This window comes from Maylandia zebra, linkage group LG14, assembly GCF_041146795.1.
Source record: "Maylandia zebra isolate NMK-2024a linkage group LG14, Mzebra_GT3a, whole genome shotgun sequence".
Taxonomy (NCBI): domain Eukaryota; kingdom Metazoa; phylum Chordata; class Actinopteri; order Cichliformes; family Cichlidae; genus Maylandia; species Maylandia zebra.
The window spans coordinates 36,944,055-36,959,919 of NC_135180.1; the positions used below are offsets into that span (position 1 = coordinate 36,944,055).

General features: G+C 41.4%; 1 protein-coding gene and 5 non-coding genes across 7 annotated transcripts in view; 4 read left to right on the top strand and 2 right to left on the bottom strand.

Moving 5' to 3' along the window:
- The window catches only part of zgc:85932 (calpain-9), a 30,474-nt gene that overhangs the window by 8,566 nt on the left and 6,043 nt on the right, over positions 1–15,865 (bottom strand). The window contains exons 2-16 of one of the 2 annotated variants that reach the window (XM_024805001.2): positions 15,753–15,822; positions 14,399–14,517; positions 14,170–14,303; positions 11,623–11,794; positions 11,412–11,483; positions 11,140–11,231; positions 10,553–10,627; positions 10,095–10,255; positions 7,967–8,124; positions 6,861–7,069; positions 6,462–6,507; positions 4,381–4,455; positions 4,206–4,263; positions 3,009–3,073; positions 1,908–1,976 (exon numbers count right to left, since the gene is read on the bottom strand). In XM_024805001.2, coding sequence (XP_024660769.1) covers positions 1,908–1,976; positions 3,009–3,073; positions 4,206–4,263; positions 4,381–4,455; positions 6,462–6,507; positions 6,861–7,069; positions 7,967–8,124; positions 10,095–10,255; positions 10,553–10,627; positions 11,140–11,231; positions 11,412–11,483; positions 11,623–11,794; positions 14,170–14,303; positions 14,399–14,517; positions 15,753–15,822 — 1,575 coding nt within the window. Of the gene's footprint in view, positions 1–1,907; positions 1,977–3,008; positions 3,074–4,205; positions 4,267–4,380; positions 4,456–6,461; positions 6,508–6,860; positions 7,070–7,966; positions 8,125–10,094; positions 10,256–10,552; positions 10,628–11,139; positions 11,232–11,411; positions 11,484–11,622; positions 11,795–14,169; positions 14,304–14,398; positions 14,518–15,752; positions 15,823–15,865 lie in introns of both variants that reach the window. The other variant, XM_024805000.2, reaches the window with a different exon arrangement.
- On the top strand, positions 2,448–2,520 carry trnak-uuu (transfer RNA lysine (anticodon UUU)). Its single transcript has one exon. It is a non-coding gene; the product is annotated as a tRNA-Lys (tRNA).
- trnak-uuu (transfer RNA lysine (anticodon UUU)) lies at positions 4,613–4,685 on the top strand. Its single transcript has one exon. It is a non-coding gene; the product is annotated as a tRNA-Lys (tRNA).
- Positions 5,896–5,968, top strand: trnak-uuu (transfer RNA lysine (anticodon UUU)). The gene has a single exon. It is a non-coding gene; the product is annotated as a tRNA-Lys (tRNA).
- On the bottom strand, positions 7,473–7,545 carry trnak-uuu (transfer RNA lysine (anticodon UUU)). Its single transcript has one exon. It is a non-coding gene; the product is annotated as a tRNA-Lys (tRNA).
- trnak-uuu (transfer RNA lysine (anticodon UUU)) lies at positions 9,765–9,837 on the top strand. The gene has a single exon. It is a non-coding gene; the product is annotated as a tRNA-Lys (tRNA).

The following is a 15,865-nucleotide window of genomic DNA, read 5'->3' on the forward strand; positions in this document are numbered from 1 at the left end:
ATATTGGGTACACAACTAGCTCTTGACCCTAAACTTCTTATTTTAGGGTTATATCCTGATGGACATCTTATGTCTAGAAAGGTAATTACCGCCCTGGACTTATGTCTACTGCTGGCAAAAAGAGTCATAGCACTCTCATGGAGGAAGACCAGTAAACCAAAATACATTAACTGGATTAAGGAATTGTCCACAACTTTACCTATGGAAAAAATTACTTACATTATCAAGGGGAAACTACCACTTTTTCAAAACATCTGGGGTCCCTTTATGCAATATATGGGAAATATGGATCTTGGCAGTATGGTGGATGGGGCAGATGGGGTGTAAATGTTGGTGGTCCTCTGCAGTTTCCTAAATTAATCTCTTTTATACTTGATCTTTAATGCTGTGTGAATTGTACATTTGAGTTTGTAACTTTGAACCATGCACAATAGTGTAACCGAGTTGATGTTGAGCAACCCTTGGAAATAGAGAAGCTTAGTATATATATATATATATATATATATATATATATATATATATATATATATATATATATATATATATATATATATATATATATATATGTATATATATATATATATATATAAATATATATATATATATATTTTTTTTTTTTTTTTTTTTTTTTGGGGGGGGGGGGGGGGGTTGTGTTTTCCTCTTCCTTTGTTTGACTAAGTTATTATTTACAGGTGATATAGTTTGTACTTCCACTTAACTGTTGCTCTCTAACATCTTATAAGTGTCTGATTTGCAAGGGAGGGCGATTGACTGTTATACAATAATTTAGCTGCCCTGGATGTTTCCTTTGCTGTGGAAGTACTCCAATTTCTGTATGTAATTTTGAAACGCAATAAAGATATTGTTGGAAAAAAAAACTGCGACAGCAGCGAGCATCCATGGTCTACTCTGCATTCGCACAAACATACACTTTCCCTTTTAGTAATCCCACCCTGGAAGGCGTGGGGCACATTTTGTGTCACATAACTTGATGCTGCTGGTTGGACTTGTCCACCTTTTTGCTTGAATCATTTTATGTTTCTGTGGCAGTTTTCTGAGAGTAAAATATGTCCAGTGTTATCCGGTGCAACAAATATAGGCTTCAGATTGCATCACAGTGCTTCCTGATGTCATCACAACAGAATCAGAGCTGGAAAAGTTTTACAGATGTTATTTTATTTTCAGCATTGGTTTCTTTCAAATTAGTTGGTTTCCAGACTGAGTTTGTCTGTTATAATCGTTTTTATGTTTTAAATGTTTATTTTTAGTGTATTCTAGACTATATCTGGACATATGGTGTCGCAGAAATGTGCCTGATTATGCCTCAACGGTGACCTCCACAACCGTCTCTTTGGTAGTAATACAGTATTATGGAGTAAATGCAGTATATTGTCTGGCACATGGATAATACTGCAATTATTTGTACATTTACAGATACACAGTGCGCGGACGTCAGCTACTACAGCACGGGCTCTGCAGTGATTTGTATTATTTTAATATGGATATGTATTTTGAAGTTTGCATAACAAACACTAGAAGCTAGAAAAAAGTGTAGATTTGTTGGTTTTAATGTGAACAGCTGTGATGGTTTTACTTAATGATGAGTTATTTTCTCCCCAAAGTTCCTTTTGGACCATTTTCAAAAACTCATTAAATACATTTTGCAGCATTTTTCTATGCACTTATATATTTTTTAAAGTGTAATTCACACAGAACCAATGAAAACGTGTTCTGTGGCTCTAGTTCAGACACGTTCTTGCATTTATTTTGGTCTCTCCTGAAAAGAGGAGTTTAACAAGACTTAAAAATTGAGAGTTCGTGTAAGGAGTGAGATCGCCAGTTGCATTCAGCTTCTGCTACCACCACAATGTTAGCAGTGTTGTTGATGTTGCTGGTGATGATCTTACCGTCCACCTCCTGATCTTGTCCCAAAGACTCTGGAACTCGGGCCAGTTTAGCTGAGCGATGCCTTGGCTCTGGAGAAAATTCTCAGGTCAAAGAAATTAACCCAGAAATATCCCGACAGGCCTCGGAGGACACCGAGCTGACAGGCTGCTGAGAGTCTGCCGGTAACAGATGTGTGAAGGGTACGAATTTATCAGCAAACGACTTTGGATTCATCACAGATTAGACTTCTGCGCACAAAAACAATTTTTTGGGGGGGAAATTGTGACGATCTTGGTCTTATATTAATGCTCGACATTACCTGCAGCTCTCACAGTCATTCATTCATCTGTAGTTTTCTTATAGAAAATTTTGATTACATGATAAACTTTAAACAAATTTTCTTTTGAAATCCTTTTCTACAGGTTTGGCTGTGAGTGTGACTAAAAGCTGTGGCTCTCTACACATTATCTAAAGCTCTTATTTTCAGTTATGGACACCAGACGTTTTACTGGGGTCTCACGGCTCCTTGCCTATAACACACATGTGAAAGGATCATTAGAGCCTGGATAGCTCAGTTGGTAGAGCATCGGACTTTTAATCTGAGGGTCCAGGGTTCAAGTCCCTGTTCAGGTGTGGCTCTCTGAAATCAAGGTGCTCAATCACTACCAGCTGTAGTTAATGTCAATTAACTTCACTATATAAAAACTAGCTGGTGTCCTGCCATAAATAATTGCATATTATTAGAGCTGAAGTGTAAAACCAGCTCATGATACTCCAACAGGAGGCAGGCTTTTTGTGATAAAACAGCTTTTTTTTAGAATCAAAAACATTTTCATTTGATCAAAAGTCTCTTGTTGCAGTGCTCAGACAGCTGAGTTATTTTAATGGGGCAGGGAAAAAAACACATCTCCACCTCTCCCCCTCTTTCTTTTGCTTTTACCTGCCAATTGTAAATGGTTTATGCTCTTTTTAACTATGAACACTAATTTGGAATTGTTTGGAAATGTTCACAAAGAGAAAAACTGCATGCTGTGGTTATGACATATTACCGAGTACTCCAAACACTCTCATCACGCAGGTCGTCTGCCTGTGTCACACTCTTGTGTGTTTTTTAAGGATACATCCATGAGGACCACCAGGCTCTTGCACTGCTCCAAAGCCAAGTACTTCTCACTTCCTGCCAGCACTGAACACAGCAGAGGGAACATTTTAACACAGACATACAGACCTGATGTAAAAAGGCCAAAGCAGTGTGTGAGGCTGGGTGTTTTTCTTCACCGTAAATACCAACAGATGTTTAAGGCCATGTCCACACTAATACGTCTTCGTTTGAAAACGCAAACTGAGAAAATTGAAAACTGAGACGGCGTTTTTGGTCAAGGAAAACTTGAGCTTTTTGAAAACGCTGACAGCTCTCTTAAAGATTAATATCAGTCTGTACATGCTCCAGATTTCTTCACATTCTTGATTCTCACTCGCTTTTGCAACTTTGCTACTTTTGTGTTACTCGCAGCAACGACCACCTCATTGTTAGTCCATTTAAAAAACTTGGTGCTTCTCAACATTTTGCCGCGACGGAAAAGTAAATAAACAGCAGATGGAAATCACGCAGGTCAAACCATCTTACGTTTCACGCATGCGCAATACAGGAACGTAAGCGTTTTCAGTCGTTTCAGTGTGGATGAACAGCTGTTCAGAAACCATTGAAAACGATAGTGTGGAGCATTTTTAGACGAAAACACCATTTTCAAATTTATCCGGATTAGTGTAGACGCAGCCAAGTCTCGCTCCAATCATTGGTGTGAATGCTGATGTTGTTATGTTAATGAACCCTAAACAGGCAGTTCAGTAGTGGTGGGTGTGGGGCTCTGTAGGTGAGAAAACTCTAAAGTAGACATGCAGCAGTTCTGCAAAATGCAAAAATCACCCAAAACTTTGTTTTTGGCAGAAGCTCTGCGTGTTGTGGGGCGTACACAGACCAACTCTGACTTCCTCAGCTCCTGAGCCACCATCATTTCTAAATAGCCACGGGCTTTATATCAGGGTGTAATGCTCAATGTTACACCCTCAACCAGGTCACCCCACTAAAAATAAAATAGTCTATGTCCATCTTTTACATCCAGTCTATGCTTTTACCAGCACCTGTTGGAGTTCAGTAGCAGCATCACCTAACCTGGAGGCTAGTTAGCATAATGCTAGCTTTTTGAGGTTATTTACTTTTCTTTTTTGGACGGAGTTCAGATGACTGAAGTTTTGAAACAATCGTCTGCTGAAAGAGATATGACTGAACAAGCAGGATGAACAGCAGGATTACTGACCTCCACCCTGAATGGCCTCCGTCAGAAGTTTGTAGAGGTGCAGTGGTTTGCAAAATCCCTTCTTATGACACAAAAAAGACATAAAGGGGTCAGTGTTTCACTACTTCTGTTAAAACCTCTTATATCAACCAGTAATGGCAGGGCAAGAACAGGCAGCTGTGTGCTTCAATCTCACCTTGTTGCAGTGTTTCTGAAATAACTGTCTGATGGCCTGAGGTGAAGGGAGGGCAGCTTGGTGAGGAAATGAAAGCTGGCGGGAGAAACACAGAGTAAATGAACACGCTGCATATCTCATTATTTATTTCCATCCTCGTAAGTTGTCAATACTTTTATTAGATCAAAAATCTTCACCTGGCCACTACAAGACCACAGAAACGTCAAACAGCTGTCAGGCAGCTGGAAGGAGAGCCTGGATAGCTCAGTTGGTAGAGCATCAGACTTTTAATCTGAGGGTCCAGGGTTCAAGTCCCTGTTCAGGCGATGTGTGTTTTAAAACTCTAATCTCTAGCTCAGGTTTGGCCAACTCCGTCTGTCAATCTCTTGCTCCCCACTCCCCTCTCTCGTAAACAAGATCCGGAGATACTCCATTTCCTCCGCTTTCCCTTTTCCAGCTGAAATCTGAGGCCTCAGATTTTGAGGCGCTTATTCTCATTCCTACCGCTTCAAGCTCAGCTGTTCCAGTGCCAGCTGAAGGCCGCTACCTGAGCAAGCCAACAGAACCACCTTGTCTGCAAAAAGCATATGATGTGGTTCAAAGTGGAAGCTAATGCCATCTGGCTCGACACTCACTGGGAACGGGTCTCGTCAATGATTTCTATAATCAATTCGATTCCGATTCACAAGGTCCCGATTCGATTCAATTTTGACTCAGACAGTCAGAAATATTATAATTCTGATAATTTATCAGTACTGACACTTGTTAGACTTCATCAGATGTGTGAGCATCACAGCAGATGCTTTTATGTCAAAATAACTGAGAATAAAACTGGAAAACATGAAGGAGATTTTCCTGGCCTGGTTTTTTATAGCAGCTAACCTTAAAAATATTCTGCAGTAGATCAAAAACTGAAGAAAACCATGAATCAACATCTGAACATTACCTGATGCTGCAAAGTTACAGAGGTTTGATTACAGATGCAGCTACAAGTTTTGCAAATTGGCATCATTTTAAAAAGTTTACATTTCTTTGGTATTAAACAGCAGAAATGAGGCTTTCTTGTCAGAAGTCATTTTTGGAAAAACAAACAAACAAACAAACAAAACAAAAAGAACAAAAAAAAAAAACAATGACCAACTGCGGTGTACACGACGATAAGCTGGTGCGTAATAAGCAAGCAAATAATGCAGAATAATGTGCATTATCACGTTATTTTATCACGGTGGAAGCAAAACCGCAAAACTAAGGGAATTCATGACGATGTTTTTCAAACATGAAGGATAGTCTGGATCTTCATTTGCTGCTGGTTCTGTGAATTTTGGTTGGAGAGAGACAAAACCTGCAGCTTCCAAATCTGTGAGCTGTCGGCTTTCAGCCCCGACGGCGTGTCTGTGTACGTGCCGTCGGTGAGAAAGTTGACAAAACCCTAGATTAGACAGTCTTTTAGAAACCGTCAGCATTTCGTTACATTTCATTATCAGTCCAGCGTATTCACCACTTGTGAATATTCACATAGTTCTGAGTTCAGGCAGGGCCTGGATAGCTCAGTCGGTAGAGCATCAGACTTTTAATCTGAGGGTCCAGGGTTCAAGTCCCTGTTCAGGCGGACTAGCTTTAAGACAAATGTGCAGGTTTTCTGCACTTAACGCAGTCATTTTCAGTCCACTATAACAAAAAGCAGCGCCTGAAGTTGAAGCCTAACTGACAGAGGACCTATGTAATGCACTGTAGGAGCATTTGTTGTCCTAATGAGCACCAAAAAAAGCTTCTGCACTCTCCACATTTGGGTAGGCTTCAAAATGCACAACCAGACAGCTGCTAAGTTACTTCTAGATGGATTTATTCAAACATTTTTAAGACATTTAATACAAATATTTTCTTTTCTTTATTTTTATTTTTTGCTTATTCCAAGTAATGCAATTATGTGCTCCTCTGTTTCATAATCTTTAATCTAATAATCTGGATAAAAGTTTTTCTAAAGAGAAACCTTAAATTTAGCTTCCAAAATATTAAAGGCTCTACAGACACACTTCCATCAGAGTTCACATCTGCAGCTCGCACTGGTTTGAGTCTATTAAATTAACTGCTGATTGGTTTACCTCTGTTACTGATGTGATGTCTTCTGTTGATGGTCTTCGAGCTGGTCTGTAACAAAAACCAAAACAATCAAAGAAATATAGAGAAGTCAGCTTCCATTTAAACCTGCTTTTTATTCTGGTGACTTTCATTCAAAAGGACTAACGATGGGAAAACACCTCCCAGCTCCCTTCCTGTGTGACCACAGTAAAAATACATTTAAAGAAATTTCATATAAAATGAAGTTAAATTTGTAAATTCATTCTGTGTTTCAGAAAAGAGCATTATTCAGGGTGTGCTCATTTGCTAACGACTTGTCGATCACAGGCCGTTCATGAATGCTTTCACAGTCTGGTCCGCCCCTCGCTCTCCACATCCGGTTTTACACAACAACAAGACGGCAACAGAACTCCATGACTCACGTGGCATTGTTGCCCTGCTCCGCCAGCACCCGCAGGAGGAAGGCTCCCTGCTGATTAGGCTCGGCGGTGGAGGGGATGATGATGTAGCAACCCGGTGGGAGCGAGCCACGAAGAACAACCTCCCGCCGTGCGACATACTGGGGGCTGTGGAGGACTGGGCGGAGCACGCTCAGGTCCTCACGGGACAGGTACGTATTCTTAGGATGGGCCTGGAGAGACAGCACACACTCATTTACACCAGCCCTTCCTCATCCACAGTTACTGCTTCAAGTACAGTTTAGAAAGACTTTAACAGCTTTTCAGACGCTTTCTGATCTAAACAGTTTAACCAAATATGTTCAGCTTTTATTGACGTCCTTTTAGGGGCAAGTCTCAACACCTAGCAGTCACCTTGGTAACACGTTTTGATATAAACTACTGATCACTGGGTCCCTTAACTTCTTCAGGTGAACGTTTCCAACTTTTGTTTTTAGCTACATATGACCCAGGAGTTAAGCGTTTGCTTAGTTAGCTGTTTGATATCTTTTCTGTTCAACCATCTTCAGATAAACTCAGTAAATCCATTGGTACAACAGGCCCTTTGACAGTGTTATAACAGATTAAAAGCAACATCGCCTGAACAGGGACTTGAACCCTGGACCCTCAGATTAAAAGTCTGATGCTCTACCGACTGAGCTATCCAGGCTCCTGACAAAAAAAGACCTGCTTTCCAACATATGGCCATAAACTAAGCAAGAGACATTTCCTCAAAATATCTGCTTGCGCCTTCATACCGATGACATTTCAAATATAGTCAGTCTGACAGCCTCGCAGTCTGTAATCATTCTCCAAAGAAGCACCTTAATATGAATAAACAGCACATCGATTGAAATTTCAGAGGAATAAAACTATCTAATAAAACCGTCCATGTTCACTTTCTGCTCTGTGAAATAGCAGCTTCCAAGCTGAACTAAATATCGCAATAATACCTTCATATAGGAATAAAAATAATAGCAACTACTGCGCTATTCAGGAAGTCAGTCCAAAGAGAGAAGAGCCATTGGGCAGGACTTTTATCACGTTTATGCCTTTCATTTAAACACCAGACCCCGTGTGCGTGACTATACCGGGTATACGTGAAGGCCGATGGCTAGACTAATGCCTCTTCGTCTCTGGTGTTTCTGCATCAGAGCCAAAACGAAGGAGCAGGTCTTCTGAGCGCTGTCGGGGTTTTGGTCCGCCTTTGACAGAACAAAGTAGAACTGGGGGTTCTGATAGAACCAACCTGCACACACACAAACACACTGTTAGTTTTCCTATCGTGTGTAACTTTTAACATTTCTTTTCATAATTCATTTTTTTCATGTTCCAAGCTGGACCTGATTTAACTGCCTCCAAATGTGCAATTTATTGGTCCTCTGTCCAAAGATCTTTAAACAGAAGCTAACAGACCTAGAACAGGATCACGGGAAGCCCAGTTACCCAAAACCAGACTCCATGCGTGTGATCTGTGTGGCTATATTCCTAACTGTTTACCTGGCAGTGTCTGATATCAAAACTTGGTCTACCTGTAAAACTGCAGCTCTGTTATTAAAGACTGTACAAATAAGCTCGTCTCAGCTTGTTGAGTTACAGAATCCTTCATAAACATTATACAGTCAGAGATCTCAAACAAAAGCACAAGGATTATTTCTGAGTACTGCACGTCAAATGTAATATATCACATAATGTACAAGTGAAACAAAGACTGTCACATAAAATTAAAGAAAAAAAAACTGCATCTGGGAACAGACAGACAGGCGTGTCAGAGACCTGTGCTGCACAGAGGGATTAGAGGGGAAACTTCAGGTTTAACTCTCATTGTTCACAGTTACAAAGGTGCTTCACTTCTTACGTCTTGATAATTTATGCTCGAGACTGGAGCGAAATACACTGCCGGTCAAAAGTTTGAGAACACCCCGATTTTTCCAGCAATTATGCCGTTTAATGTCTGATTGCACTCTGAAATGAAAGCATAGTACAAATAAGCAATTGGAGTTCAAAAAGAAATCATGGAATCAATTCATAGACCAAAATGTATTCTAACCTTTAAGTAGCCACCAGATATAACAGCTGAACACACCCGTAGCTTTCTTTCTACAATAGAAATCAATCTGTTTGTTGCAGAAGTTCCCATAAATGTGGACCTTGTAGGTTGCTTTGCTTTCACTCTTCTGTCCAGTTCATCCCAAACCAGCTCGATGAGGTTTAAGTATGGAGGACTGTGCTGGACACTCCGTGTTTTCAAGTAGTTCTGGCATAGCTTGGATTATGTTTTGGGTCATTATCCCGCTGTAGGATGAACCCCTGACCAACTAGGTGCATACCAGAGGGTACTGCATGGCGCTGCAGAATGCTGTGGTAGCCGTTTTGGTTCAGGGTGCCTCTCACAGCGGTGTTTCATGGCCCAGGCAAGTCTCTTTGTCTTATTCTGTAAAAAGCCCTTTTTGTATAATTCTGAAATTCCTTTTTTTAGTTTTGGGTAACCTTACCTTTTTTAAATCTCTGGCAGTTCACCACTTACCTTTGTGCCATTTCAAGCTATTCGTTGGACTTGAACAACTTGAATTACAATAGATAACTGGAAAAATTGGGGTGTTCTAAAACTTTTGACTAGTATTGTATTTTCTAGACAACAAGAAAAAAAACTGCACCTACTGAAAAATTGTGCAGAAAAGAGTGTGACCATTTCTGGAAGATGCCTGAGGAATCTGTCCACAGGCAGCAGGAGGCGCTAAAGTTTTGGTCTTTCCCTGGTGAGCATCAGTTAAAATTGACTCTCAGGAGAGACTCCTTTGTGTCGGCTGCAAGAAATATTAAAACATTGTTCTTGTATTTTTCGTCATATTTGATGCTAAAATCAGAGTGCACTACACAACCTTCAGAGCCTGGATAGCTCAGTCGGTAGAGCATCAGACTTTTAATCTGAGGGTCCAGGGTTCAAGTCCCTGTTCAGGCGTGGCTCTTTTAAAGACTCTCTGTTCACTGCCAGCAAACGCAAAGATTAAGACTAATAGTGACTAATTAACACATGAAACTAACTGTTTGCCAATTGGCCCCTACTCTTAAATTCAGTTGTGATAGTTGAGGTGAACTTCTGTCTAGTTTTAAATATCCCAGCTTTATCTCCAGTTTTAAAACCAGCTGCTGGGCTTGTGAGGTTCAGAGTTAAGAGTGAGGCACAAAACATTTGACACACGTCATCACCCGTCTTACCTCCTTGAGGAGAGCCTCCTGCTGTGATATTCGGCGCCCAGTTGCCATGATGCATAATGCAGCTCAAAGGCAACATGCTGGAGCCTGGTTCACCGAGAGCCTCCGTCAGGTGACAGACCTCCATCACCTCGAAGTTCTGTCGGAAGTCCGACACCGACATCCTGACAGAGAGAGAGAGGAACAGAGCGAATGGCCAAACAGATTTCCTTCGTCTGTAAATACTTAATGTGTTTGAATAGCATTGGCACATCCAAGTTCAAAAACAAAGACACATTTGGTTTCTTCACTGCAATCATCTCATCTGCTCTGTGTGGAACTATTGGTGTCGTTTTAATCATCGTTGTCACCGTTTCATTCATCCCTGCTGAGTATCTACCCTGTAATGAGCAGGAACAGCCACAGGGGGGCCCCATAAAAGTTGTGTGACAGTCGCTGGTATGACATTACGATAAACTCACCAGAACTCTCCGTCCTCCTGTCTGACTCTGCCGAGTCGTTTCTGCTCCTCGATGCTCACCGTTTTCCACTCTTGACTGCAAACACAGAGGTTTGTAAACGTGCTGTAAATGTGTGAAGTATGTACTCAAGAAGGGGAGTTAGTAAGGTGAAATTTGGTTTGTATGTGACCTCATGGATTCAGATTAAAGAGGCAGTAAATTGAGCTATGAGATCAGTGCAAACGCAGCAATTATTTTAAGATTATTAAACTATTTTTTCCAATTTTCTCACAGCCTTAAGATGTTTTTATGTTATTTTCTGTGATTTTGTACTTCCCTTTGTTCAGTGTCTTTTTTTTCACAAGACACTCAATTTTAATCTCACATTTGACTTTAGACAACAGTAATAAAAACCACGAACCACAAGAAACTGTGATCTGTGCTCTGCACGATGGCCCACGATTACTGCGATTAGCCCATTCACTCCCCTCACTTCCTCCTATGCATTACCAGCTACTTCTTCTTCTGATGCCATTTTTGAGTTGACTGAAAGGATTTAAATTTAGAGTAAGTTTTATTCAGCACTGCTCATTGGATGATCTTCATACCCTTTGAAGTCACTCCAGGGCCCCTCCCACTCTGTGTTGCCCCAAGGGTTGAGGATTCGCACCAGATATTCAGTGCCGAGTGTCGTCCTCACCTGGCAGGAGAGGAGGCAAATCAGGTGAGAGTGCAGTGAAGAGCAGCTGTGAGTCATTTAGATTTCTACTTAAGATACAGAAACACTGCATTTAATTTGTCCTGCTTTTGAGATTCACATCTGTATTTATGTGTAATTAGGACTTATGAACATTTCTTGGCCGTGTTCAGTGACAGTTACCTTATCCACTGCAGTCAGAGCGTAGGCATGTCTAAACATGATTCCCAGTTCATTCCTGTGCTCCAGAGGACCCTGGAGGGGGGAAAAGCCAACCAACCACAGTGAGGACAGAAGGAAAACAAACAATATGACTCATAAATGAGTGCAGGAACGCCTCCGTGTTTCCCAACAGGTTCAGATCTAAATCATCCCTCACAGGTTCTTACGGTACCTGGCAGTTGGCACAGTTGATGAGTGCTCCTCTGACCAGCAGGTGTCTGAGGAAGGTCGGCAAGTCTCTGGGAAGTGAGGCCACCTGTAAAACCTCTGTCATCCCGCCCGTCATATCCACCATGGCCTCATGAGGGAAGCCCATGTCCAGAGCTCGGTAGCCACCCTTCAACCTGGGACAGAAAGGGAAATATCAGAGGTTTTCTGAACGGTTTTCTAAAGATCTCCTGAATTTGTCTTTCTAACTGAACTCTGACTAACAAATCTGCCCAGGAAAGGTTTGAACAATGGGACATTTAATGTTTGAGATATTATTATTATCCTTATCATTGTTATGCCCACTTTTTCACTCACTTATCAACTACTTGTTCTTAAAGTGTGAAGAACAGATGCTCAAATTATCCACAATACTCTGAGTAGGAACAGACGCTGAAATTTAGAATCTTTTAAAACACAGACACTGGATGTTAGTTACTATTTACCCATTTCAGCATGTTTACATGTTTATTTGTTGTATCATTTCTCTTGCTGCTATATAGTCATATTTATTTTTTTCCATATAAATGCAACAAAATCTGGAAAATGTTCACTCCGCATGGCACTATGTAAAAAAAACAACATATTTTTTATTTCCTCTAAATTCAGTTTTCAGCATCAGCAGCATGGGATATAACATCACACACAGGAACAGAAATAAGCACCTGTACCCTTCATGTTTTGTCTTGTATCTGATAATTCACTGGAGAAAACTTCAAAAAGTATATCTCCAAAAGTTGATTCTGTTCATCTGGACGTAGCGTACCTGTGATTGCAGCCATTCCCCAACTCTCTGTGAATGGGACTCATGGCCATTGATCAGTGGTTGTTGATCAATGGTCATGAGAATTTGCATAATTAAGATTAAGAAACTGACCTCCCAGCCCATTGTTCCTTCAGTGTGCTGGTTTCAGTCATTATGCAAATGCACTGTTTATAAGATTTGGGGAAACTTGCAGTCAGCTGAGACTGAAGACGTCACCTGGATGAGTGACGAAACGTTTCTCCCACAAAACGCTACGTCCACAGAATCAGCTTTTGGAGATTTACTTTCCTGGATGATTGAGAATGCATCAAGACGTTCAAAAAGTATAGTTTGGGTGATTCTTCAAGCGTCATATCTAGGGATGGGTATCGAAAACCGGTTCTTGTTGAGAACCGGTTCCCACTGTTTCAATTCCTTGGAATTGTTTGCCATTTTTGCAAACGATTCCCTTATCGATTCCAGTCGCCCCGAATGACGTCACCATGTTGCGGAGCGTCATTTACCTGGCAGGAAACACGGTGGCTCAAACGCTCAAAAGTTTGGTTATACTTTACGAGAACGGATGACAACAGGGCAACTTGCAATACTTGCAAAGTAGATACTTCATTTAAGGGAGGAAACACTACGAATATGCAAAAGCATTTGCTCACAAAACACGTGATAACCTTAAATGAATGTCGTGTTTTTAATTCCGCTCCGGACTCGTGAGTCTCAACCCAGCAGCAGCGGTAACGTTTGCACGTCCTCTCCCGTTAATGCGGCAGGTAAATAATCAACTAACAGTGCATATTATGTTAGCGCGATCTGCCTTATTACAAGACCTGCCATTACTGTACATGTAGGTGACCATGATGAGACAGACAGAGTCTGGCTCAGATGCTGCCAGTTCTCGCTGCAGTCGACTGGTAGCGTCTCCTTTCAGGCCAGGATAGACCAATGTCACCGAGGAGTGACTAAGTTTGTGGTCAAAGGCTTGAACCCATTTGCCACAGCAGATGATTTTCGGTAAGTGAATGTGTTTAATTGTAGGCAGGGACATTACTGGATATTCATGTGTAATTGCTACAGAAGAATATTTATTTTATTATTTTACATTTACAATTATTTTTCCTGGGGACCCCGTGACCCATTGAAGAGCCGTAGGCTGGATCTCTTAAGATCTCACTGTTGGGTTTGTAAGGCCATGTTACTCCTAAATTTCTTTCTTGTTCAAAGAGAAGATATAAAACAAAGTTCTAAGCTAATCGACCTTAGTGTTCTCCTTTTTTAAAAAGAATCGATAAGAGAATCGATAAAGAATCGAATCGTTAAACAGAATCGAAAATGGAATCGGAATCGTGAAGATCTTATCAATACCCATCCCTAGTCATATCACCGTGTGGGATAGGTGGCAGCTTACAGCATATGAACGCTCTCCCTTTTTATTAACATTACGACACCAGGCTGATCTTCTAGCAGTGATTCGTTCTGAGCAGAAAAACACATGCTGTCATGTCATTATCTCCTATACTTATGAAGGGCTCAGAAATGGTGGGAAAACTCGAACTTGAAAGACCTGGAATTCAGGAAAGATTCATAGTATGATGCTAAAATTTTGGATAAAATTAAGGGGTTTAGGTGAAACGTATGGATATGGAATATGGATTTGTGGTTATGTAACAGGCAAAAGAAGACCAAATGTCTATCAGAGAGGCTGAAATGTGCAGTGAGACATGAACACCTAGACAGCGGCTGACTGGGACTCACTTGGCGTAGGCTTTCTCCAGCAGGGCGCTCCAGAACTCTTGTCTTTCTGGGGAGCTGAGGAAGATCAGATTGTTGTCCACAGTGGGCAGCAGGTCATCGATCCGTACCTCCTCCCACTGACCGTACTGCCAGAACTACACAGCGAGAGAAAGAGAGAGAGAATATCATCTGATTTAGGCTGAGAATTCACTTGAAGAAGATAACTGCATATTAAACAGAGCTTTTGTACCCTGAAAGTGAAGCAACCACTGTATCCATCTTGGAAGCTCTGGCCCAGAGGCACAACCTTCTTGAGCAGCGATTGATTCATGGAGAGAGACGCTATAGCCGAAAGTAACCAGCAGTCACCTGGAAAAGAATGAAGTAGGTCATGACATCATTTAAAGCTTCAGTGCACAATGCTGGATGGTCCTCTTTCCATTTTAAATCACTTCCAGCCGTGCACCATCTTTCACCTACAGTCTCCATTAAACCTTTATGTGCTGGGTGTAACAGCTATTCAACGCTGACATACAGCATCTACAGAGAGCTGTTTGCACTGTTGTATTTGAGGAAGGAGGAACATGTTTAACCTGGTCTTCAGGGTGTGACACAGACCCACCTGTGTGGAAGGAACAGAAAAGACCTGAGGTTCTCAATCTGATGTAGCTACTGTATACGATTTGTTTTGTCCTTGATGCCACTCAGCTCAGTTAATTTTACCCAGTCACCAGTGCAAGTACTGCAACAGAGATATACACAGTTTCAATGGCCCTGAACTCTTTCCAGGGTGCACCCCTCCCACCCTCCAAAGTGACCCAGTGTCAGCTGGGAGAGGTTCCAGCATCTCTTTGATCTTCTCTACGTTTAAGACTAGTCTTAAAACTTGGTTTGAGGGTGTAGGCTGCTGGAGGATTTCTTTTTTTAGTCACATTTTCCACTTATTATGTGTTTATACACATAATCTTCCAGCAGAACAGCCTGGTTTTGCTGGAGGATTCTTCCTGCTAAAAGGGAGTTTTTCCTTCCCACTGTCGCCAAAGCTCTTGCTCATAGGGGGTCGAGTGTTTGTTGGAGTTCTCTGCTGTGTTATTGTAGTGAGTTTTTACCTTACAATATAAAGTGCCTTGAGGCAACTGTTATTGTGATTTGGTACTATATAAATAAAATTAAACTGAACTGAATTGAATCAGGACAATAGTATCAACATCAGCACGAGGTTGTTTATCCAGACTGGATCTGTGCTGTGTCTTTATCCGACTCCTGCCCTCCCTCCTGTCAAAAACAGACTTAGCATTTCTAGGAGGCCTGTAAAACACGCTGCAGGGCATTTCCTGGAATCAGTAGTGCTATGTTGAATGGGTGGGGCCAGCTCTGGTGACCACATCAGTGCACTCCTGGGGTTCAAGGGCTGTCAGAAATAAGCTATAGCAGCTTATTTTTGACGGTGGGCAACGCGAAGGATTAGACTGAACAGCAAATCATGCAAAGCTGCTCTGGTGGAGTCCAAGAATGAAAAGGTGGTGGAAATGAGCAGAATAGGTCCACTTGAACTGAAAATACTTAGCTTATACAACTAAGTAGTACAGGAGATCTCTACTTACTGAGTTTCCCCTGGCGAACATCCAGCCTCGTTGCGCCATCTACTATGAACTGAGGTGATGAACAGAGTTCCTGGAAACAGAGCAATGATTGGTTGAAACAAAGACAAGAAAGA